Consider the following 26,558-nt stretch of genomic DNA (forward strand, 5'->3'; position numbering starts at 1 on the left):
GTTGTGGTGTTTTGCCCACAGTAAACATGGCGTCAGAAACCACCCGGATATCCGGTCTCAGTGTGAAGGGGGAAGGCCCTTCAATCCTGGATCGGTAGCGCCACCTTCTGGCTGCCTGCTGGAAAATGACCCTAAACTGAAATCAGGGTCGTCCTTTAAAACAAGGGACTGAGTCTCTGCTCCTTTAATGCAAGCTTTTGAGAGTTTGGCTGCATCCACACTGCAGAAGTAATCCACTTTGACACCGCTTTAACTGCCATGGCTCCATGCTGTGGAATCCTGGGAAGGGTAGTTTTATGAGGCATTTAACCTTCTCTGTCAGAGAGCTCTGGTGCCACAACAAGCTGCCGTTCCCAGGATTACACAGCATGAAGCCATGACAGTTAAAGTGGTCTCAAACTGGGTTATTTCTGCAATGCGGATGTCACCTTAATGAAAGATAGCAGAACAATGTAAGGGGGGGGGAAATGGGACAGTTGCTAGAAGTTTGACATTCAGGTATACAGCATATAGTTTGATACTTATTTTGTGATAGCACAAAAAGTCAGAGATATAGAAACAGATACAGATCATGTAAGGTGGCAAAATACATTATGAAGTGGAAAGATGCGCAAGGTTATACGTAATTTCATTAAACTGTAGGATTCGATGTTTAAAGATTATATTGAAGATTGAAGGACTGGAAAAATATAGCAGGAAAACGACTTTGGTGGAGAATTAAGGATGTTACAGAATGATAAAAATTATACAGTATTTGTTAGGATAAAAGATGGTAAACAAATATGTTCATATTGAACATATGGAAAATAAAAATTAATAAAAAAGAAGTTATCAGCATGAGCTTTCATAGACTTCAGCTCCTTTAATGGTTGCTGTTGTCGTGCAAACTCCTTCTTTTGAACAACCTTTAAAGGAACAGGAGCCCCTTCCCTTATTTCACATGGCACCCTAGTTGCAGATTTACTTCTGTGCTGTTCAAACCTTGTACAGTGGGCCCTTGGTCTCCACATGGACTTGGTTCCAGAAATACAAATACCAGAAGCTGTGGATACCAAAATCTGTAGATGCTCAGGTCTCATTAAATACGATGGTGTAGTAAAATGGTGCCCTTAATATAAAATGGAAAATCAAGCTTTGCTTTTTGGAATATTTTCAAGCCATGGATGGTTGAATCTGTGGATAAGGAATCTGTGGATATGGTGGGCCAAGTCTGTTAATTAAATCATATTATACTGAAATTTAGGATCTAAATCAGCTGGCTTTTATATAAAGAAACTTCATTTCTACCTCAGTTCTTTGTCCCAACTTGTGATTGCTATGACCCCATAGCTAATGTGTCAATACCTTCTTTATGTCTCAGAATTGTGAATTTAGGATTGCTACTGTTTTACATTGTATAAATACCCTAAAGGCACCAGATCCCATCTCATTTTGGAAGCTAAACAGGGCCAGCCTTGCTCAGTACCTGGATGGAGGAACGGCTAACAAATAGCTGTGGGCTATATTTCAAAGGAAGGAAATGGCAGCACCACCTCTGAGTATTCCTAACCTAAGAAAACCCTATGAAATTCATGGAATCGCCATAAGTAGAGAAGCCAGTTGAAGGCACACAGACATACACTGTTGTACATACTATGTATTTTGGCATTTGAACAACCAAGAAGTTTGTTTATTTTTAAGCTCTTGGAAAAATCTTGGTGGCTCCTTGGGTAATATTCATGCGTATTTAATGGATGGGAGTTGAAAGCAGTGCTAGATGGTGACTCCAGTGTTGTTATTGTTTCAGGACCTTGGACATCTTTAGTCTAAAGCTTGGATTCCCTACTGTACAAATGGAAGTCACCAGTAGTCACTGTTTATGGCACAACCCCATATCCACGGGGGATCCATTCCCATGGTTACTGTGGATAAGTAAAACTGTGGTTAACAGCAAACACTGTACTGTATTTCCAGCAGAAGTTCAACGTCAATGTTACATTTGAGGACCTCCAGATGCCTAGATGGACCTTTTTTCCAGACGCAGGTAAGTGAAACTACAGTTACTGGTCCCTCAGATACAGGGATAGTGCTGTAAAAGCAAACAGGTCTGATGGTGGAATGGAGTTAAAATTTCACTGGGCTCTTGTATTTTGGATCCTAGCTTTTGATCCAGAGTTGTGAGTGCTTTAAAAATGCAATGGGGATTTCTATTTTTTAAAAAAATGAATTTTGAAAATGGTAATGCTAAAATATTGTAAATCGTGGCTACCTACCTCTTTAGTGTGTATTGCCTTTGTACAGTCAGTCCTCTGTAGCCACGGATTCCTTATCCATGGATTCAACCATCCACGGCTTGATTTTTTTTTTAATCCAAAAAGCAAACCTTGATTTTGTCATTTTATATAAGGGGCACCATTTTACTGCACCACTGTATATAATGGGACTTGAGCATCCCTAGATTTTAGTATCCACAGGAGGTCCTGGAACCAAACCGCACCTGATATCAAGGGCCCACAGTACTATTTTTAACCTTGCTATTTGTACTGATCTTACATCAATGGGCCAATTTCAGACCTGACTATCATTAGTGACCCTTCAAGTGGCATCACTAGGGTGGGTGTCACCCCAGTGTGGCTTGTGATGTCTTCATCCCTTGGTGGCCAGAAAGTGGCGGGGCAGTCATGGAAATGAGGGAGAGCCCACACGCACACATACAATGCAACGCAATCCCCCTTCCCTCAATGCTCAGCTTCCCCATGCACAAGAGCACATGCTGGATTTCAGGGAAGCCCCCGCCCCCCAAACAACCCCCCCCCCACACACACACACATTCTTGGCTTGTAGGAATACTACTACTCACCAGGTGCCACCATTGGGGATACAGGTCTGGCCCAGCCATGGCAAAGAGACACAGGGGATCCACAGGCACAGTGGATCCTGCTCATCTTCCTCCTTCCAAGCAAGGGCAGTTGCAGTGGGAGGCAGTGGGACAAAGGGAGTGGAGGCCAGTACAGAAGGGCTTCAGGACTCACTGCCAGCCCCACCAACCAGGACAAGGTCTCCATGGGGCACCAGGGACAACACCAGCATTAATGCCTCCCAGGTGGTGTCATCCCCTCTGATAGTTGCTACCCAGTGTGCACCCACCCCCTAGTGACGCCACTGTGACCCTTACTAAAACTTTGCTGGTTTGTGTCCTAAAGCAAGACACAGATGAGGGATAGATTGGGACCTTTGATATTTATGTTAAAACAAACCAAAACACTGAAGCCCTCTCTCACCTCAGAACATTTGAAGTGGGTTCCCCCTATGCAGGTACTGGAGAAAGAGACATGAAGCCCTCCTCCCCCGTTGAAAGAGGGCATACTGCTGTATTATTCCTTTCCCTTTCTCTCAACTTTCCAGCAGTATTTGAAAATGTATAAATCAAATTTGAGCATACACTTTTCCTTGAATGAATGAAGTATAAACCGGCATACAATTGGTGATTGTTCAGCTTACTACAGAAAACCATTTTGTCAGGCCTACATGGTAGGATGTACAACAGTGTGATTTGACAGCAATAGTTCCTTTTTTAAAAAGTAATCTCAAGTTTTTTTCCCCAAAATGCTTCTTCACATTCATCATCACATTTGAGCAGGCCGCCAACAACCTTCTCTATCAATTTTGCAGCCCATTGTTAGTGAAATTATGTAGTGAAATCAGAACACTGGATGCCGATATCATTTGACATACATTTTAACTAGGTATAAAACTGAAACAATTCCACACAAGTGATTTATGAGCTGTGAATAAAGAAACTTTTTTTTTAGAGTAGAGGAATCTGATCCAAAGCTTTTGAAACTACTTGCATGTATTCTTCTCCAGTTGAATACCACCAAGCTAGCAGGAGCTTAAGTGAACTCAGTGCTATGTACAGTATAAATAATCCTCATATTTTGAGCTGCAAGCATCATGACCAGCTGATATTTTCTTTCCTCAGGACCAGCTGTTCCCTAGGAGTGTCTGGCTGGAGCCATATGATCTTATCAACATATTTCAGAGCCGTACCTAAACACTGACAAAGCCTCTTGTGCAGCTATGACTGTCATAGAGGAAAATCGTCCGTTCGCCCAACAGCTATCCAATGTTTACTTTACTATACTTTCACTTTTCTGCTTTAAGCTTTTTGTGAAAATCAGCCTTGCGATACTCAGCCATTTCTATATCGTCAAAGGGAACCGTAAAGAGGCAGCAAGAATAGCTGCTGAGTTTTATGGAATTCCTCAAGCCCAAGGTATGTTCCTGTTTACTTTTATGACTATTGTAATTTGTTGCCATTAACTCTAGAGCTGTTTTTATTAAGCAAATTATGTCTGTGACTTTAAATACTCCCCATGCTATTTTATTAGACAAGTTTTACTACTTTACGTATATATTGAATAACATTTTCCTTTGCCATGCCCTATCCTACTAAATACTTGTAAAGCATACTCTATTGAAGGTCAATACGCAAGGAGTAAACTGTGAAATCTCATTTATGTTTGTTCTTGAATTTTTTAAAAAAACCTCGCAGAAGGAGAAAGTTGTTTAAAATGTATTTAGAGTACTAGTTATCTGGACACATTCATACTGTATTACTATAGTGTATGGAACCGTGTGCTAATTTCTAATACAGTTTCACATATACCCTTTAGGTACCCTTGTTTACAAAAGTCGTTTGTACCATAAAAGTGTGACTAGCTTCTAATGCAAACCTGTTCAGAAGTAACAAGAAGCAGTCCTTAACAACTTTGAAGATAGGAGGACAGTCTTTTTTTTTTTTTTTTTTGGTCTAGTTTGAAAATGCTCAACACTCATTTTATGAAAATATGATATTTTACATACAAATTGTATTTTTAATTTTTTTTACACACAATATAACTGTAAGGAAGAAATACACATTGCTTGCTTTGATCCTTCTATAATCTATTCCAACAACTGACTCCTGAATTAGGATGTAAAGAATATAATACTTTCTTGTCTTTGGTGAGAAAGAATGTTTTAGTGATATATCAAGTTCATGTTTAGAACATGATCTCTTGATATTTTTAAGGGGGAAAAACAATGCAAAAAAGATTGGTTTTCTTTGCAAAACTCTGTCTATTGTACAGAGGAGGGGATTGCACAAAATTCTTATGTGCCTTTGCACAAGATTCTGATGTCCTTTGAATAAAATACATTTTCTGCATAAAAAAGAGGGGTTTTTGGTGTGTTTACAGTATTCTCATAAAATGTCTAAAATGCAAAAAGTCATATCTACAAAATCTCCAGGGTGGGGAATGGAAACATTTTAAATACTTTATTTTCATTTATAGAGATGGGAAAAAAGCAAAGGTTTACATAAGCATGATATTACATTTACATTCCTGCTTCTGAGTAAAATCCAACTGAAATCTATAGTTTTTATCTTAATGGAAATACAGTTACAATAATGAGCTTAAATTTTGATTCTCTTCTTCTATTAACCGAAAAGGAGTGAGTTGAAACTGTCAGGATCTGCCTCACGGAGAGAGAATATCATCTGTTATATTCAACACCTCCTAGGGTTTGTTCTCCATCGATACTTGGGAATCCCCCTTACCTTTTAAAAGAATGAAAAAAAATATGAACAAACCTGAATCTAAAAGAAAAGTAGGATGTTAGTTTAATTTATACATATTAGCAACGATAATAAACTGTCATTAAACTTTATATTTTTCTCAAATGGAATCAGTGTTTGGATAAAAGAAAGGGAACATTTTATTTTTTTAAAAAAAACATTTCTATCACATATATATCATATGATAACACTAACCTGAATCATCAGCAATTATGTCAGCACATCCAGATGATATCTTAATCAGAACAAAGTCATATACTTGTTCTAATACTTTATTTCCATATAAGGCAAGCTTCTTTTGGTAAATTTCTAGCTTAGGATAAAAACATTGGACCCTTTCTGGAAAAAGCTTGCCAACTCTAAAAGTCACAGTAGGAGCTGCTCTGGATTGAAACTTTAAAATTATGAATGTTAAAATCTCAAAGTACTGGAGAAGAATGAATGAACTAAAATGTTGATCACTTTTGTCTTCTTTGGACACATGGGTAAGTATGAACAGATACATGTATAATAGTAGAGGCATTTATGCCAGCATATTCTGTTCTGCATATCCCACATTATATGAATTGTTTGGAATGCATTTTAACAACAAGGAACTTATTTATGAGGTAGGGAGCTTTCCATAATGTATTCTTGTGCTTGAGCCGCCTTGGGTCCTTTCTGGAGGAAAGGTGGCATACAAATGAAACAAACAAACAAACAAACAAATAAATAAATAATAGTTTGATTCACCAAAATATTTAATATCAGAGTGAGACACCTGCTCCATCTGAATGAAGCTGCAGTAAATGGGACCCCCAGGCGTGCAATCCACAGTCCCATGAAGAAGCTTTAGTCACTAGGAGGAAAGAGGCAGCTCTGTAATTCTGTTCTTTGAACTACTCACAGTTGGCTTCAGGCTGGATTAACTACAGCCCTATGCATTAAACATGCAGGGATAGCTGTTTTGGCCATTTAATGAATACAAACAAAAATCAATCAGTGATACCCTTACTGGCCAACCAAAATGCACGATATACTTGTTGCAAGCTTTCGAAGCTCCATGAGCTTCTTCATCAGGCAAGATTTTACAAACCTAATGGGAGAAAAAAATGCCCTATGCTTTAGTTAGGGAAATTTGCCGCCTATTGACTGAAGATAGCACTGCAAGTTTCAGACACACAGGTATACTAAAATTGATCCATTTTAAGTCAAACAATCCTCAGTGCCTCCCCCATCCCTGGGACCTTATTGTCTCAGATTTTAAGGTTTGGCTTCCAAGAACTTTAAGCTTTTGACACACACACACTTTTATTATTATGGATTACATTGCTTGAAAGTTAAATGAAAATATTTTATATGAATGTGCCAATGCTGCTCACATTAGAACATATGTTATTTGCATAGAGAGGAAATAAAGCTTTTATAGCACAACTGATGATCTTTTACAACAGTAATAGTCTCTATATTAAGATGTGGAACATGACTGGGATGCATTTTTATGTGAATATTCTCCAGTTAGCCTAACTTAGATTAGCTGTAAAGTATCTTTCAGGCTAGTGCCTGTCTATTCCCAAAATGAAATAACAGCTGTTTTTACAGTGCAGTCATCTACATTCCTATTCATTGAGTGGCCAAAGAGTAAAATCCATTTAATTCAATAGGAATTGGCTCTGAAATGCATAGGATTGTACTTTGTCACCTTTCTCTTTTAGCATTAATAGCTCATGATCTGCTGGAAATTATTTAGTAACTCATATTTCTAGATGTGTTATTTGAAGAGATTTACTGCATTCATACAGTTATGACTGATAAGTAATGTTTTCCTACCACTCTGTTTAACAATGGCAACTGATAATGTCACTCAACAACAGTTGTTGGGAGAAGGAAAATAGCACAAGATGTTTTCCCGGGTCACATTCCAGATAGATCATAGTTCTATTAATAAAGACCATATAAACAGAGCCTAGCTTTCTAGGTACAATAGACTTCTAAGTGGTCATGAAAGAAATGTGGCATGCCACCAAAATGAAGCATTCCCCCCCCCCCCCCAAAAAAAAAATCCCCTTAAGCTATGTTGTAAACCATTGAGCAATGAGAGCTGTGAGCTTGGTTTTCATTTTGGTTTTTTTTTTTTATATATATTGTTGGATGATTAATGAGTGAGGAAGCTGTTTTTGACCTAAGGGGAAAATTACTTCTGGACAAGCGCATTGCGGAGCACATGACCACTCTCAGTACTAGCATGTGGCCTTGATGTGCTTTCCTAGATCCCATTCATACACATAAGTATTCCATACATATATACACACACGCCCTTGCCACTCTTTGCCTTTCAGGGAGTGGAATATGTCATCTCAGAAGATGGCAGAGTCTTCTTTGTTGGAGGTTTTTAAACAGAAGTTGGATGTCCATTTGTCAGGCCTGCCTTAGCTGTGAACTCCATGCATCGGGAGGGATGCAGACTAGACTTCTGTGCCCCCTTCAAGCTTAGATTCTGTGATTTTAAGTCAATTCCCAAACAAGCCAGTTCCTCAAGGAAGGCTCTTTGAGGCATTGGCCCATTCAGAAGCTGGCTTTTCCTTTCTTTTATCTTTTCCAAGAGCCTATACAGACAGGCCAAAATAAAGCAGCTTCAGGTCACTTTGGACTAGGTATGCTGTTTAAATTATGCATGCATCCTAAGAGGCCAGAGGCCATGCCAAAGCCACACTCCGATCCTATGGATTGGAGCGCAGTTTTGGCACAGCTTCTGGCCTCTTAAGATGTGTTTGTCATTTAAACATCATACCTCCAAAGTGATCTGAAGCAGCTTTATTTTGGCTTGTCTGTTCAGGCCCCAAGTGCAGAAGGTAAGGTGAGAGTAAAGTCCTGAGCTGGGATTGAGAAGCCCTTAAGGCAATGACTCACTTTGCAGCTACTTTCATTTCACCTTTGCTTTCCCACTCAGGAAAGGTGCAGAATGTGCAAAATTAACTGAATTAGGATCTCAAACAACTGTCCCACAAAACTGGAGCTTAGTCAGGAGTTACACTCCCACCTTTCCTCCCTTTTCTGAGTGTGAGGGAGGAGGCTTCTGAAGGGAGAGACTTCATGACCACAAGAAAGCCTGGAAGCTTGAATTTGATCCCTGACCTGAAGGCTTTCCATCTGTGCAGAAATCTGTTGCACTGTTTCTTGTACTATATAATGAGTCAGTTGTATTCATAGAAATGATACCAGGCTACCATTTTGCATTTTCGGAGTGGCTTTTCCTGCTTTTAAACTACATTTGTTTGCTGGTCTGTTTCAGTATAAAAATGAAGGGGGTGCATATAGACCAGGAGTGGGCAAGGTGTGCCCTGTGGGCTGCATGTGGCTCCCAGGTCATTTTGTGGCCCACAGGACTCTCTAGATTTTAAAAATTACATATATATATATATATATATATATATATATGCGCGAGTGTGTTTTTTAAAAGTCTGCATTATTTTCATCAGAATTCCTCCAAATGATTGTAGCAGGTATAGAGGGCATTTGCACCATGTTTGGAGGCACCTTGGGCCTCCTGGGATAAAAAAAAATACCCCTATTTTAATGACATTTTTCAAAAACATTTTTTGCCCCTCATTGCTCCAAAATGTCTACTAGTTGGCATGAAGTGCATTTCCTGCACATTTTGAGCCTCTTCAACCTAATTTAAGCCCAAGAGAGGACTTTTTTGAAACCCAAAATATAGTAAAAATGTGCCCATACCCACTAGAGACATTTAGGGGCAATTGTTGCCCTCCCAGATCTCCTAGGAGACTAATACAGCCCCCTAGCCTTCCACAGTTCCCTTCCCATGGTGTAGAAGAAGTCTACTAGCACCTTTTAAACTAACTGAAGTATTTTAGCATGAACATGTGTGGACTTCAAATTTCTTCTTCAAATGTATTGATGGAGTACAGCAGGGGTAGGCAACCTGCAGCCCGCAGGCCGGATGTGGTCCAGCAAGACCTTGGGACCGGCCCCTGCCCGGTCCTGCCTCCCATTGCCACCAGGGCCTTTGGGGGGCAATTGTCTATAGAAGCCTCAGAAACATGCATTTATATTAACATTTTTTTTTAAATCAGAAAATTTTTTTGTGTGTCCTCCATTTTTTTTAAAAAGTGTCTTCCATTTGAAAATGTTGTCCTACATTTGTCCTAGTTTATTTATATATTTAATTTTTTAAAAAAATTGTTTAATTATTTATTTTTTGGCTTCAGCCCCCCCCGCCCCAGTTGTCTGAGGGACAGCAACCTGGCCCCCGGCTCAAAAAGATTGCCTACCCCTGGAGTACAGTATTCAAGTATTAGGTATTTAAGCATACCTATCTAGTTATGGGAGAGGGCCAAAGCATTATGGGATATGGAAATATTCAGTTCTGATGCTGGTCATAGACATTCAAAGGATTGTATAAGGTGTAAAGTATTCATGCATAGCTCTTGACTCTTTCCCTTGCTCTGACTCACCCAGTCTTTTCTTTGGATTGACTTCCAAAGAAAATGCATGTAAGCCAATGGTGGTGTCAAGGACTGTCACCACTTGAAAGCCAACAGTCTTGTAGATAGGAGGGCACTAGAGATGAAGCCTGATATGGTCAGAGTCCCATTTTTAGGGATTGTAGGTGAAGATGCACACATTGGCAGAAAACATGGGGGGAAATACTGTGTCCATTTAAGGCAGGGGTGAGAGTCATGCAGCCAACCACAGTTGGACTGTGGTTCTTAGAATTCTTCACTATTGGCTATCTTATCTATGGTTACTGAGAATCTGAGGTCAGCAGTTTCCACGTGGTTCCCATACCAGTCTAAAGCACTGAAGTGCATGTTATTAGGTGTATAAACATACACATGTTCTTGTGCATGTACATACAAACATGCATTTATATCTGCAAGTGCCCCTTCAACAGTACAAGTATATCTGAGTTATGTGCAGAGCAGTTCCTAGCAGGAATTGTTTTTGTTGTTGATGTTCTTGTTGTTGTTGTTGATGTTAGTCTTACCAGTCTCTCCTGAAGGCTCGAGGTGGGGTACAACATAGATTAAAACACATAAAACCATTTAAACAAAGCAGGTTAAAACCATCAGCTAGATGTGAATTCACAGACATAATATGTGTAAAACTTTCTTCGCTGCACATATTGCCACCCCATAGGAAGAACAATGTTTCCTGTATCATGTCTTGACACATAAAAGTCAAATTTTCTTCTATCTATGCTCTAGTTGTTGTCCTTCCTGTTTCAGCTCCCTGAGAGTCTCTGTATACCAAAGAGCCTGGTTAATAATGGATCGGAAAGGAAGTTTGGCAGCAACCATGTCAACAGCCTTGGTTAGATTTTGATTCCACTTCTTGACCAGGGCTTTAACAGGATCATTGTAATACCAGCCATGAAACTCTCTGTGGCCTCCTGGAATCTCTAGGAATCCATTAGCCTTCTAGAGCAGACTATTTTAATCGTTCCTCCATCCTCCAAGAACAAATTGTAGCTGATACAACCTGACCAGAAAATGATTGGTCCATAACTCAGAGGTACTGGAGACCTCCACCCACAGATCCATATATTCCAAACTGAAAACCACATCAAGAGTGTTATCGGCTGAACATGTAGATTCTGAAGAGGCTAACTGGGGAAGGCCCATGTTTGTCAAACTCCCAAGCTGTACCTAACAACCTGTCCTATAATGGTATGTTGAAGTAGCCCAGAAGCAAAAGTCTGGGAAACTTCAGCAACAACTCCAAGACCAGTTCCGTGAGCTTGGCCAGGGAGTCTGATAGGCAGCGAGATGATAGATGGTACGCTAACAGAATTTCCAGTCTATCCCTGGTTTCAGACTCAGGTATACACACTTGATGTGGCTCAGCAATAGCAATAGCAAGGACGTTTCTATATCGCTCATCAGTGCACTTAACCACTCCCTAAGCGGTTTACAACTTGTAAGCTAATTGCCCCCAACAAGCTGAGTACTCATTTTTGCAACCTATGGGAAGATGCAAGGCTAAGTCAACCCTGAGCCCCTGGCTGGTATTAAACTCACAACTTTGTAGTTTGTGAGTGAATGGCTGCAGTAGAGTAATTTAACCACTGTGCCACCAGGGCTCAGCTCCCTAATAGTAATCTGGTTAGGTTATGATTGGCTATAGATCACAGCTACCCCATCCCTCCTTCCACTTTCCCTCACCCACTTGCTAACAGAGACCTGAGCACATCCCCCAGCTATCATCCCCCAGTCAAGTTTCTGGGGGAAGATCCCACCATGAATGGAAATTGCAAGACATTCAACCTGCCATGTCCAGTCAAAGGCCCCATTAGTGGCTAGAGAAGAGAGGCTAACAAGGACACAGATGTAAAGGTTTAAGATAGGTGATTTGCCTAACAGACATAAAAATTTAGCACCCCATCTTAATAGATCATATAACTCTCTGTGCACACTGACCTCTATTTACAAACATAAATGTTTAAGCTTCCTTTCCTAAATGGAAACCTGTATAAATGTGTTGGTACCTGCAGAAGCTTAATTTAGTTAAACAAAACCACAAGATAAGTACCTCTTTTATTAGGCATTTCACTGCTGTAACAAGATCGGCGCTCCAGTTAATTTGTGCTGTAACTTTATCCTGGATTAGTCTCTTCTGTTTGCTTGTTCATGCAGATTTGCTTCCAGCGTTAGAGCACGGTTATTTTGTGCCATGGCTAAAGGATAGTTACTCTGGTTTACTGAAATTGACTGTTTATGCTCCCTTTTGAGTCAGCATATGCCTAATTAGTTCATTGGCTCTTCTGAAAAAATCATTGTTCCTTATGACTGGTTCAGCAGCTATATTTCCAGCAAACATTGATTGTTTGAATTTTGTAATTAAAAAATTGCAGCACTCTTTTAATACCATATCACCATATCAGCATTTCAGCATTAGTATCTTAAATACATTGCATATTGCAAACATTAGCTTCCCTCTTAAATCCCGTGTCCATTGCAAATATTAATTAATACAGCCATGATTTTCTATAGCTTTTAATTTGCAAAATGCTACCAAATTATTATTATGTTTGTCTTCACCAAATCCCTTAGTGTTAGCTTCCCATTATTCCCTTTTTTATTATTAGAGAACTAACATGAGGCAATTCTATCTGTCTTGAATAACTTTAAGCAAAAACCAAACCCTGTCTTCCATTTTACTTGATGTAAACAGACCCAGGTTGCAGCTAAGCTGATTCTTTCTTGTTTTATAAATAGAACAAGCCAATGCAATCCTTTCCTTCTCTCGCTCTAGCTGACAGTCCTGCTACTAAATGTTGCTGAATGGGCTTCAATGTACTGCAATAGCTATTCTGCAGGAAGCTGTCCTACAGCAAGTACAACCATACCCTTTGTGAGGAAATGTCAAGGAGAATAGAAAGTATTTTGTGGATCTTCCTCAAGGAAGAGCATCTGCATTACTAATACACAGATCTTGGCAGGAGGGGGAAAATCTGTTAAAATTATGTCCACAAATACTGCTGCTGTGAGAAACTGCACTAAACAGAATCTCTCCAAGAGAAGCCTAGAATTCATAGGGGAATGTCCTCCGAAACGAAAAGCTAGCTGGGGTATTCTCACCAGCCAAGGTTAGTAAAGCAACCATTTAACTGACTGACAGGGCACCGGAATTTGCTAATGTAACAAGTTTTACAGCACCCATTGAAAATGATGTATACTGTTTTTTTAAAAAAATTGAAGCTTTAAGTGTAAATAATATCCGTCTACAGCATTGTGTTACATGGGAAGTGTGTGTGTGCATGCACATGTTTCTAGTTCTGCCTTAATATAAAACCATCCTCAAATCAGTTCTGCTTTTGCAAATGTTGAAGCCATGTTATATATAAAGCAAAGCAAATGCCAACGTTACTAAGGACCAAGGATTGTTTACAGAGTAGAAGGGGTGGAGCAACCTTTTATGCAAATATACAAGTGGATGTAAACAAGCCAGGGGAACCTTTAAATGATGTAAACACTTCGGAAAGAAAGATGAATATAGAATCTGTTTTTCTGCTTCAGAAATACTGTGAATCAGACAAATTATGCTTGGTTCCAACATATACAATTAACAATCCAGTGCTACTGTCATTTATATGTTACCCAAAACCTGTTAACAGGGCTCCTCCATCTGGTCATCCAATTATTTCAGGGTCATAAAAATTATCCAACTACTGTATATAGAATCCATTTCTTAGACTTGTTCCTGTGCTTTCCATGTAATGGAATTCTAGGGCTGAGATTCTCCTTTAAAAACAACAGCAACAACAATGGCATGTGTAAAGGCTCCATATCTAGATTTCAAACAGATGCTTCAAATTTGGTGAAAATTTATCCAACCATTTTCATGTAATGCAGTAATAAATGTTCAAAGAAAGAGAGAAAGGGTGCACCTACACTGTAGAAATAATCTAGTTTGACACTACTTTAAGTTTGCTGGTGCCTCACAAAATTACAAATTTCAAGGATTCTGTAGGACAAAACCCTGGTAGTTAAAATGGTGGTAAACTATATTTCTACAGTGTAGATATACCCCAAAACTTAAATTCTTTTTGTATGGTTCCAGGAATAGTGTGGATACCGAAATCCATGGATGTTCAGGTCCCATTATATACAATAAAATGTAAAATAGTGTCTCTTATATAAAATGGCAAAATCAAGACTTGCTTTTTCTGGGGGGGGGGGGCAGGATTTGGTAATATTATCAAGCCATGTATGGTTGAGTCCATGGATATGGAAGCTAACTGTAAAAGAAAAGCCATTTCAGGCATGAAGCAGATCACAGTGGATTAGACTTCAAAAGGTAAATTGCATCCAGGGTTCCAGATGCACAGGTATTTTGGGGTGTGTGTGAAGGGGCCAGAGGGTTTCACATGTGGTCTATGGGCACCCTGAACACATGGGCTAAATATGGCCCATACTTGGGCTATATTATATTCGGGGCATCACTGGAGGGGTGCAGGAGGTGTGGGCTGCACTGAGTGACATCCTAAGAGGTGACACAACTGCTCCCCAAATGTCTGCCTTTTGGCAGAAATGAGTTGTGGTGTTCACCAACATCCCTTTAAAACCCTGGAGCTCAGTGGAAAAAAAGGGGTGGGAAAAGGAGAGGCCTCGTTCTTTTAAAATTTTCTTTAAAACATTACATTTTACCAAATTTTCACTTCAACCACATGACATTATGTACATGTAAATACATTTCCTCTGTGCTTATGATATTGTAATTTAAAGGTAAGGATTCTGTATAGTGTAATGTGGGAGTTGGTCGATGAGTGGGGGTGACACTATAAATTATTGCACTGGGTGAAGCCAACCTTAGTGATGCCACTGATTATACCCACTAAGTTTTAATCATAATCTTGCAGTACTTCACAGAATAGATTAGACTTATACTTCTGGTGAAATGAGGAGGAATAATTCAGAGAGTTCATTAAATCAATTTAAACAGGGATTGTTGTGTATGTCTTTGGCTATTGAGTATATTATAACCATTCCATTTTGTTACAAAGTGCCCTGTGGATCTTTGAAGGAAGTTAGATTAGGTATAGATGAAAACTTGTTTAGCTATTGATTTTAATAGAATTGCTTTTGTATGAGTTCATGGACTGACTGTGGGAAAGTTCATAGTTCACAAAACTATGTGAGTTTTGTTGTTTATAGATAATGTGAGCTCTCATGGTATTTTCAACTCATGGAATCCTTAAGGCAAAACTATCACAGGGTTTTTTCAGCAAGATTTGTTCAGAGCGTGTTTGTCATTGCCTCTGAGGCTGAGAGAGTGTAACTTGCCCAAGATCACCCAGTAGGTTTACATGGCTGAATGGGGATTGAAACACTGCCATGACTCAGTGTTATGGAATTCTGAGAACTATTGTTTGGTGAAACATTTAACCTTCTCTATGAGATACCTCTGGTGCCACAATCAACTACAGTTCCCAGAATTCCATAGCATTGAGTCGTGGCAGTTAAAATGGGATCAAACTGGATTATTTCTGCAGAATCAACCTGAGATGAACAATTGATTTTTTTTTTTACCATGTTTGGCAAATCAGTACTGCTCTTTATCTTAGGCCTGGGACAGGCCACCACACAAGGGTGGCCTGCCGGCAGCCTATTTTCCTCCAGAGGAATGCCATAGCCACCACCAAACCGCACTGCGTCCCTCTGGAGTAAAAAGAACCTGGAAAAAACAGGTTCTTTTTCTGTCGTTGGGCAGACGTCACGAGTGTGCCAATGGCGACACTGCCATTAGTCCGCCACCGTACAATGCTGTGCTGGGGTTAGGGACCATGCAGTTGCTGCAAGGTCCCTAACCCAAGGATTGGCAGCGCTTTGGGACCGTCTGTCCCATGTCTTAATTGCATTTTCTTATTTTCAGAAAGAGTCATCCTATGCTTTCATGGTCTGACCTTATAATAATTTTTATTACACTTTAGACCTGTAAAAAGGATCTCTGGTGTTCATTACATTTGCTCTCTCCCTAAAAAAATTTGGACGCAGGTTACTCATCCTTTTGTACAAATGAGAAACTGAAGTTAAGAATCTCCCCCCAAATCATCCAACAAATTCACAGCAAATGACTGACTTTAATCCAGAGCTCAGTCCAAATGGCTGTTTATTGTTTATTTAAAAATTCTAATTATTTCTTAAACTATGCATTATTGCTTCTAGTATTCCTGCTGAGCACCTAAAGTCAAGGCTTCTGTTTACTGCAGAAAACGTGGAGGTGATAGTTCATATTATAATGAGTACAGAGCTCTTTCTAAAAATGGCTGAAGTCTATTCACAGGCATCAGTTAAAGGGGACAGGTTTGGTTTTTTAAAAAAATAAAATGAGCAGGATTTATAACTGCGATTGGCTGGAAACCCCATGGGGAGATGGAGATTTAGGTACTGTATGTGATTTTTAAATTATTCCTTGTTCTTGCCTGCTTATTGTAGTGTTTTAAGCTTTTCTGTGCCGTATTGACAGAGCTGCAGGCTCTGTTCCTAGTATGCTATCTACCAGATGGCCTGGAATGAATGCAGTGTCTAAATATAGTCAGTTGCGCTTTCTGATTCAGTCGGAGAGAAAAGAACTACAAGGGAGGAATAGATTGATATTTTTAATAGAGGATATTCTTTTTTCAGACTATTTTAAGGTGTTATTTAATAGATCCAGGATGGTTGGGAATCTAGTTTTATTTCCATTACAATTACTGGCAAAGCTTCCATACGCCTCGGGAAGAACACAATAACCCCCTTGCAAAAGTGCAAGAATTTTGTAAAAATTAATATGCCAGGAGTATAGTACTACTACCACAACTCTGCCAACAATTAACAATCATTCAGTACCTGTAATGACAAACTGCTGAGTTCCACCATCATACATGAAAACAGTCCCTGGTTATTGCTAGTTACTTGTCCCTGAGAAATTACAACCCCAGTTTCCCAGCTGGTACACATATTTTGTCAGGGATGCTGCACTGTAGAGTCTGCTTTCTGCAGATGTTTGGACTAGATCAGGCATTGGGAAACTGTGAATGACCAGATGTTGCTCTGCAGCTGCCAACATCTGCCACCACTGGTAAGGCTGGCAGGAATTGCAGGCTAACAGCACCTGGAGGAGTTGTAGTCTAACAACAGTTGCCTACCCTTGGACTAAATGATCACTGACTTTCCATCCAACTCAATCATTGTGTATGCAAGTATTTTATTTTATTTTAGGCATTTGCTTATTGTCTTTAAGCCCACCAAGGCCCCCAATGAATAAAAACATTTAAAAGAGTAAATACAAAAACACTTCTTTATAAGTAGTTCTAAAAACATAAGGAATTGTTTTTTTTTAAAAAAAACAGCCAGAGAATCCTAATTTTAAGGACCAAAGGCCAAGTGAAATTTCATATATATCATTTAAGAGCAGTATATACATTAATGTAGACAGGGGCTTAGTGCAAGCTTTGGATTGTTTTGGCACCAGGAGAGAAGCATATGCCATGCCACTGCAGTAATATTTGCAGGTATCTTTTGAAGTTGCAAAAGTGAAGACATGAATAGGTATCACATGAATACATATCTTATGTAACATAGATGAAGATTAGCATGATTGTCAGGAAGTAAAATGACAGCATTGATGAGAATCTCAATTGCAGTGAATCTGTAATTTTGGTATCAGTTCAGAGAACCTCAAAAATGTTAATAAGTTACTTTATATGCTTGGTGTCCTTTCCCATTGTGGTTGGCAGCAAAACAAATTGGCAGGAAAGAGTGTTGAATTCTCTGCAGTGAGGATGCATCAAGGTGGTTGTAAAACAACAGCCACTAATCTTCGAAGCTGTTTCTGGTACACAAGAATTAGTTGCAAGTAAAACATTTTTCTTAATTCACAACTGACTTTTAAAAACATTGCTTCAGATTTTTAAAGCTCCCTGCCCCCCAGCAAATGTTAAAACTGGTTTTGGGAGAAATCTCTAACTCAATTGCTCCAGAGGAATCCTTATTAGTCCAATCAATGGACAGTCACTAGAGTTCTCAGTCCTCTGAATCTGAGTCTGTGTTGTCCTGAATGCTTTTTGCACACCTGTCTTGCCTCTGAAGTTCCCACAGGGATCTTGTCTAGTCCCTGTGAAAAGAGAATGCTAGACTAGATAGCCCTTTGGTTTTATCTGGCAACATGTTTTAGGTTAACTTCTTATTTAAATGAAGTTAACTCACCTTATTTAAAAGGTGAAAGGTTGTTCCTGAAGGCTTCCAGGAGAGGTAATTCACTTCTTTCTAGCCAGTAGAAAGGAGTCTTGTGCTGCTGCCATACTGGAGAATTAATGTAGTTTGACACTGTTTTAACATTCATGGCTCCATCCCATGGACTCCTGGGATTTGTAGTTTGTTATGGCATTAGAACACTCTGATAGAGATGGCTAAATATCTACAAATCCCCGAATTAACCTAAATTAATTCTGTAATGCAGATGCAGCTCTCAAGGGAAGAATGGGCCACAAAAACAGCTTGAGGGATTGCCCACCCCACCATAAAAAATTGCCTGGAAACTCCAGACATTGCCATATTTTTCTGTATTAAGAATTTAGTGGACACCAGGGGATGAAATGTATACTTAATAAGAACAATGTAGATTTAAAAAAAAACTTTATTATTTTTATATGTACTTTTTCATCAATTATTTTATATTAATGGGAAAATGTTCATGTTGTTTAAACTATATGGTTGCACTGTTCTACAGGTTCTTGGGCAGATCGTTCACCGTTGCATGAAGCAGCAAGTCAAGGACGCCTCCTTTCTCTAAAAACTTTAATTGCACAGGTAAAAAACAACTACTTTAAGCATGGTCGTCCCATCCCATCCTTCACTTGTATCCAGTGTTAACATGAAAATGACATTCTGGCATCATTTTTATTCATCATTTCTTCAGACATCTTTGGGATAATAACTGCATACAGCACTAACTCTTTTAAAAACGTTTCCTAGAATGTTTTGCAGGTATTTAGAAAAGCAAATGTATTATCTGAACATATTTTTGGCCACACCAAAATATTAATGCTTATAAAGATCAACACATTTTTAATAAAGATTAACAAACAATTTATATGGCATCCTTTCATAGCAAACAAACAAAAACCCAAATATGCTAGAAACATTTAGAAAGACCTTTGTTCAGTTTTGGTTTGGGGGAGACTTAAATTATGGGGCTTGTCATAGGTCTAAAACTGCATTTCATAAATGTTTACTCCATTTATTACAGTTTGGGTAGCTGAGAATCTGGACCATGTTTTTATTGTTAAAGTAGACAAAAATATAAATATTATTGGAAAACATCTGAAAAAATTAATACATTAAAGAAACAAAGTATACTATAGTTCACAGAATCACCAAGTTGTTCTGTAATATTCCACTGATAAATTCTCCACTGTAGAAATCAATGTTCTAAGTGGCATAAAAGGAGAATGTTTTACAAAACGGAAAGCATCCTGCCAGGACTCCAAAGGAATCCCATCATGAGAAAGTTCCCAGCTGGTTAACATTTCCCACTAATTCATATCATGTTCTCTCTGTCTATACTGAGATTCCTGGAGCTTAAATGCTGCTCTTTCCAAAGTTTATCTCTCACTTTGAGAACATTTTAGCATGTGTTTTCATAGTTCCAAATATAGCCAAAAGTATGACATGTGGAAAAAGACCTCCATTTTGCATTCCTGGAAACTGTTTACTTAAAGAAGATGGTGGCAGCCAGTGGCCTCTATATCAATGATATGGTAGTTCTACTCTAGGCTTTACTCTACACTTTAAAAGAACAATCCAAAAGGTTGGACTTATCTGGGAAATAGGGTTCAGCACCATGGACAACTCCTTTATTCTTTTAAAGGCAAGAATATAACCCAGAGGGACTCATTGTAGATGCTGACATGGATCCAGAGCTACCATTATGAGTATAGATCTCCTGGTGTAAAAAAGCAAAGAGGACTGGTAACATCCAATAGAACAAAGTCTCAGGGTGTTGAAAAAGATTACTTTTATTCTTCCAATTAGCCAATGCATTTCAGCCTTGTAATATTTATTTGCCTTCTTCAAGGTCTGAAGAAGCCTCAGAAGAAGGTCATTAATTATTACAGGGCTGAAATGTGTTGGACTAATTGCAAGAATAAAATAAACTTTTTCTGTGTCCTGAGACTTTGTTGATTCTCTACACCTTCTCTTGGTGTCAAACAACGATGCTAAAAACAGAAACACAGTAGTTTCAAACGGGGCTGTAAAATCTAACACTCACTGATGATGGGCTATTCTAGGTTTACAAGGTTTTATTCAGTAGCGTTGATTTCAAATGACAATTAAACATGCTTGTTACATACATATTACATAAAAATGTGTGTTTCTGTAATTGTTAGGCAAAGCAGATTTCTAACTAAGAGGCTGAATAGCTTTAACGACTATCTATTTATTTCTTCTATTGCATTTAGGGATATAATGTAGATGCTCTAACCATTGATCAAGTGACTCCATTGCATGAAGCATGCCTAGGAGATCATGTGGGATGTGCTAGACTCCTTCTTGAAGCAGGAGCAAATGTAAGTATTATTTTATCTCATACCACAAGTTGAATTGTGTCTGGAAAACACTAAGGAGTCAGTAGATATTTGGGATCCCTGGTGTAACATGTTACCACTAATTTATACAGTTAGAAGACTGCTGTTGCTCTTATGTGTCTTCAGGTAAATTCTGACTTATGGTGACCCTGTCATTGGGTTTTATTGGCAAAAATTATTCAAAAGAGGTTCACCATTGCCCTTCTTTAATGCTAGGGGAGCATGACTTGCCCAAGATCATCTAGAGGTATCTGTGGCTAAGTGAGGATTCAAACCCTAATCTTCTGGAGTTTTAATCTGACACCCAAACCACTGGCTCAAATGACACTTTACAACAATAATTAGGGGAGAACTTGGAAATAATTCATTGAAAATTAATATATTACCCAAATTTGCAAAAATGTTCAACGGTTCTTTCATTGTTTCAATGCCAACAGCATTATTTTTGAGTAAGTATTAATATGTCTTTTTTTAAACTATAATTTCTTATTCATAATTTCTAGGAAATTTAATGTAATGATATAACAGAATAATTCACAGATTGATTTTATTGCTTCTTGAGTTCTTTAACAACTTAATTTTAACAAATTAGCACTAATGCTAAGATTTCCAAACTCTGAATTAGAGTAATTTACTTAAGAAAAATGTATAAACCATCTTTTAAGGCAAATTTTTCCAGTTGTACAATATGTCAAATCCTAAACATGAAGAATAATAAAGCAATGATAAATCCAGAATTAAAAGTTGATATAAGGAGGTTTAACTAGAGTTTAGATTAGTGCACAATCTGTATAGTTTCCACATTCAGTGTGTTAAGCGCCTGTGTTACTTGAATCAAGATGATACACAAGTTCCTGCCCTACTTCATTCTATCTGTTTCCATCTTCTGCACAATATCAGGGGGTGTTTATCCCTAAGATTTTGCCCATGATTTTTCTTGGCACATACGTACGTGGATTTATTAATACAGTGGTGCTGGTTGCTCTTTCCTGCAAGCCATTTTGGCAGACCTTCCATTTTTGCACTGCATTTTCTGAGTAACAGAGGCTTTTAAAAGAGAGATAAGAACAGGGTGAGATCTTTTTCTGAGTAACAGGGGCTTTTAAAAGAGAGATAAGAACAGGGTAAGATCTTAAACACTTTCCATGTATTTGATATGTAAAGTATTTTGTTCCTACTCATAGGTGAATGCTACAACAATTGATGGAATGACACCCCTGTTCAATGCATGCTCAAGAGGAAGTGCTTCTTGTGTAGAGCTTCTGTTGGCATATGGGGCCAAAGCTCAGTGGGAGACATGTCTTCCTTCTCCAACTCATGAAGCAGCTGGCAGAGGTATGAACAGAATGGACCAAGAATTGTATCAAGCATTGAAAATGTCTCCTTTTCCCATGCCTTATTCCTTGTGTGTCATATCTTAAATTTAGATTGTAAATCTGAGGGAACAGACTGTCATACTACAAAGATTGTAAATTGCTTTGGAAGCCTTTTTTTGGCAAAATGTGGGATAAATGGTTTAAATAAATGTCATGTCCAGTTTGGAAAATTCATCACATTTTATTTTGGCTAGGCCATAGTGATTGTCTGGAATTGCTGATCTCTTGGGGCATAGACGTTGACCAAGATATCCCTCACCTTGGAACCCCACTATACGTGGCCTGTATTTCACAGCAGAAACAATGTGTCCGCAAGCTTCTCCATTCAGGTATGTACAGTTAAATGTTTCCTATTCAGTTACTTTGCTAACTTTTTAAACGGAATTAGCCTTTCACTGTAATAACCTTGACACTATGTTGCTGATCACTTTATTTGCTCAGCCCAGTATCCAAGATGTTTTACCATTAGTGTTGTTTATTCCCTAAAATCTCCCAGTTTTCTTATCTTTCTTTTAATGCATCTGGCCCATAACTGAAGTGGGTTTTTTACATTTTAAATTTTATTTATATCTGCTGTTTTCCTAGCATAAGGCCACAGTGGCTTACAATAATTTAAAACAAAATTCAGCTAAAAAAATTGCAAAAGTTAAAAAAAAACATGAAATTGCATTGAAAATCACATGATTAAAAACAGATTGAGACAGATTTAAAGCATAATTTAAAAGATCAACGGTAAACAGCTCACTACTTTCAAACATCCTTCTGCTGCACGATTTAAGAATCAAAAGCCTGCCTAAATAAAAAGATCGTTGCCTGCTGGAAGAAAACAGGCAAAGATGGGGCCAATTGGCTTCCCAAGGAAGAGATTTCCACAGCCTGAGAGCAGCCACTAAAAAGGCTCTCTTGTGTGTCTTCAACAAATGTGAGATTGAGAAAAAGTCATCCCCTAAAGATCTTAAAACTCAGCCTGACTCATATAGGGAGATACAGTCTTTTAAGTAGGCTGTGACAATTTAAGAGGCATTCTCTCCCCCACCTTTTTTTTATTACAATCTATAGGTGCAAATGTACATAAAGGAAAATTTTTGGAAACTCCATTACATGCTGCTGCAAAGCAGTCCAATGCAGAAATAATAAACATGCTTCTTGACTTCGGGGCCAATATAAATGCCAAAAATACAGAGTTTGAACGACCACTAGATGTAGCTCCTCCCAGCAGCTTGGCAGAAAGAGTGCTGCTTCTGCATGAAGGTAAAAATTATGTCTGTGTGTATAATTGTATATGTATGTATGTGCCTTCAAGTCACCTGTTGACTTACAGCGATCCCATGAATTTCATAGCCTCCTCTAAGCTTTCTGATGAATGACCACTCTAGCATTTCCATTTGTAGGGCAAACCAATGTGTTTATGGAATCTATCAGACTGGCAGAAAAGACGGGAGCACGGCGGTATGCTCCCATCAATATTGAGCAATAACGCAAAGATTATCACATGATGTTGTGCGATATTGCTATTATTGTACAATTATCCCATAAATAAAGAGGCATTCTAGTGCCACTTTTTATTCACAGGAAGATCCTGTGAATAAAAAGCAGTGCTAGAATGGCTTTTTCTTCACAGGATAATCGCACAATAATCACAACATTGTGTGATATTCTTCGCATTATTACACGATATTGACAGGAGCTTACCTCTATACTCCCGTCTTTTTTGCCAGTCTGATAAAGTTCTCCCTTTCTCTGTGTCATCTGTCCTCCATTATTACCCATTTCCAATAGTGTTCTTGCTGAACTTTCACAGATGGATTTCATAGGTGATTACTTAACTCAGTTCACAGAAAATGGTTATAAAATCGGGGGGAAGGCAGTCTTGGGAAAAATGGAAGGCACATTAAATAGGAATATGTGTATGTTCAGCTGAAATGTTTGTGTATGTACATGTGCCATCCAGTCACCTGCCAACTAACAGTGACCTCATGAATTTCATATGGTTTTCTCAGGCAAAGAATACTCAGAGGTGGTTTTGCCAGTTCCTTCGTCTGAAATATAACCTACAACACCTGGTATTTGTTGTTGTTCTCCCATCCATGTACTAACTAGGGCTGACCTTGCTTAGCTTACAAGATCAGACAGGCTCTTTTGCCTTTAGATATTTTGGTCTTTATTTAAATTTAAAAAAAAACTATTAGCAAAATATCCATTTGAGTGTACCACAGACAACTGTAACTTTATAAAAGATACTTTGCAAATTCCTGACAATATTGAATTTCCACTTTATATCCACTTGCAGCTGCTCCGTGTTCTCTTTGCCAACTGTGCCGGCTACGTATCCGAAACTACATAGGAAGAGCCAGATTGCATCTTGTATCACAACTCCAGTTGCCCACCATATTGAAAGACTTCTTACAATATAGATAATTTGGTGACTAGCTTTTCTGTTACTTGAAGAGGAAGTATTTAACTTTATGTTTCACATGAGAAATTGTTAGGATGAGAAAGGGGAATGTGTATCTAAACTAACATTTATATACTAACATATATCTAACAACTGAAATCCTGATCTAACAGTATTTAGGATCCTCAAGCAACCCAGCATCAAGGTGCTAATATAATTAACAGAAATCATTCATACCCTGGAAGCATGTTACACGCTTCACTGTGCAGTTGTGGTCTCTTCTCCAGCTATTTTTGTTACTGAAGGCAGAATAACATTTTCCTAGCAGGGCCATACTGTGAAAAAAGTACTATTTGCTAATGTTTGCAATACTTCTCCCTCATCCACTCCCTGTAGAAATTAGTAGAACTGGGGAAAAATCTTGCTTGCTCTTTCTGAACAAGAACATCTTGGTATAGTGAAGATTTTATTCATTTAAATGCTGTTGCACCACTCAAAATCTGTTCCCTTCCTTGTTCGCTATAGCAGGGGAAAAAATCAAAAGCCCTGTAGTTATCAAGAGCAACAGATTTTTAGTGGACTCATGACTGGAGCTGAATAGTGTTAATTACATATCTAGCATTGAAATTCTCAGTGTTGTGCTAGTAACACTGTACCATGGGTGAGAGAGAACGTGTTGAAAGCTTGGGTCTGTACAAAATATTTTGTTCTCTGACATTTTAATTATTGTTTGTTATTGTTATATTCTGGTTCAGGATGTCTGTTTTGTATGCAACTAGAAATGTGATGTCTCTAATATATACATATAAAAACTTAAAGGCAATATAAATAAGTGTGTCATTTTTCTTTTTATCTTGTCTGCTTAAGCAGGTAATAAAGCAGAGGCTGTGAATTTCTCTTCTCCCATGCTTAGTCAGCTACTCATTGTAACAGAGGTGCCCCGAGGCAATCTGATGTAGCGCTAACAGTCCAATCCTATGCATTCTTATTTAGACACAAGATACACCAAGTTTGGTGTATCTTCATAAGTCATAACTCGTTCAACATAAGTCATTCTGGACCAGCACATCTCAGGCATCACTCAAGTACCTTGTTTATAAAGAAAAGCAACCTGATGATGGAGGTACCATTTCCTTAGCAGTTAAGCACCTGTTCATATGGATCGTTACATTAGTACTGGACAATGTCAATTTTGTTTTGATCTTACCTATTATGACTACAAATAACCAACCATGATCTGCACTCTCCCTGTGGACACAAATACAGATGTATAAAAACACACCACTGAGAAATGCTGTGTCCAAGTATCTTTACATTGTTTCACAACGCAAGAAAATAGACTTAATTAATGATGGTTTACTCTTATACATCCTAACTAGGAAGATTCGGGGTGATGCACAAGGGTTTCCATTTCCCCCTCACCATAGTGAGGTAGATTAGGTACAGAGAGCACATAATCAGTAGTTATGCACTGAGGTTCATGGTTGTATATAAAACTGAGATAACTCTTATTTGATGGTTTTTCTTCAAAACTGCAGATTCTAGAAAAGCAGTAGACACAGCCACCTAATAGTACAGTTGGCCCTCCACATTTGCGACTTTGACTTTTGCAGATTTGATTGTTTACGCATTAGATTAATATGTTCTTTCTGGGAATCCTTAGGTTCCCCAGTGCAAGTTTCACTGAAAGTTTCACTGAAAGGTCTAGAGATTCCTAGAGAGGACACTTCTCTAGGTATTTGGAGGCCTTCCAGTGCAATTCTGTGGTCAATTTATGGCAGATGTTGACCACTGGTAAAAAATAAGAGAGAGAGAGTGTGTGTGTTAATTTGTGGTGTTTCCACTTTCAAGAGAGTCCTGCACCTCTAACCCCAGTGAATGTGGAGGGACCACTTTAATCTGCTTCATGCAGCTGTGTCAGGCGTTATCTATAAAGGATGTATACACTTTCTGAGGGTGGCACACCTTATTTAACTGTAAAAAGTAAATCAATAACTATTTTACCTATAATCTAAACAGTTAGAAATATATTTTAATAGTAAACTGGTTTATGTTCAATGATCAACAGGGGCAGAGTTCACAGGGAAGTTTGTATTACAGATATTCACGCATTTCCCA

The 26,558-nt window shown here is 38.5% G+C and overlaps 1 protein-coding gene across 3 annotated transcripts; it reads left to right on the forward strand.

Annotated features, from left to right (window-relative positions):
• Positions 1–1,832: 1,832 nt before the first annotated feature.
• ASB5 (ankyrin repeat and SOCS box containing 5) lies at positions 1,833–24,967 on the forward strand. Of its 3 annotated transcripts, XM_042468931.1 has the most exons (8): positions 1,833–2,023; positions 3,962–4,255; positions 18,812–18,891; positions 20,544–20,651; positions 21,854–22,004; positions 22,240–22,374; positions 23,105–23,296; positions 24,336–24,967. In XM_042468931.1, exons 2-8 carry the CDS (start codon positions 4,060–4,062, stop codon positions 24,461–24,463), a joined length of 990 nt encoding a protein of 329 aa, XP_042324865.1. In that variant the 5' UTR covers positions 1,833–2,023; positions 3,962–4,059; the 3' UTR covers positions 24,464–24,967. The 3 variants fall into 3 exon arrangements, with proteins under 3 accessions (XP_042324865.1, XP_042324866.1, XP_042324867.1); XM_042468932.1 differs by lacking the exons at positions 1,833–2,023; positions 3,962–4,255 and adding an exon at positions 12,858–13,187; XM_042468933.1 differs by lacking the exons at positions 1,833–2,023; positions 3,962–4,255 and adding an exon at positions 16,361–16,485.
• Positions 24,968–26,558: the final 1,591 nt, after the last annotated feature.

This window comes from Sceloporus undulatus, chromosome 5 (genome assembly GCF_019175285.1).
Source record: "Sceloporus undulatus isolate JIND9_A2432 ecotype Alabama chromosome 5, SceUnd_v1.1, whole genome shotgun sequence".
Classification (NCBI taxonomy): domain Eukaryota; kingdom Metazoa; phylum Chordata; class Lepidosauria; order Squamata; family Phrynosomatidae; genus Sceloporus; species Sceloporus undulatus.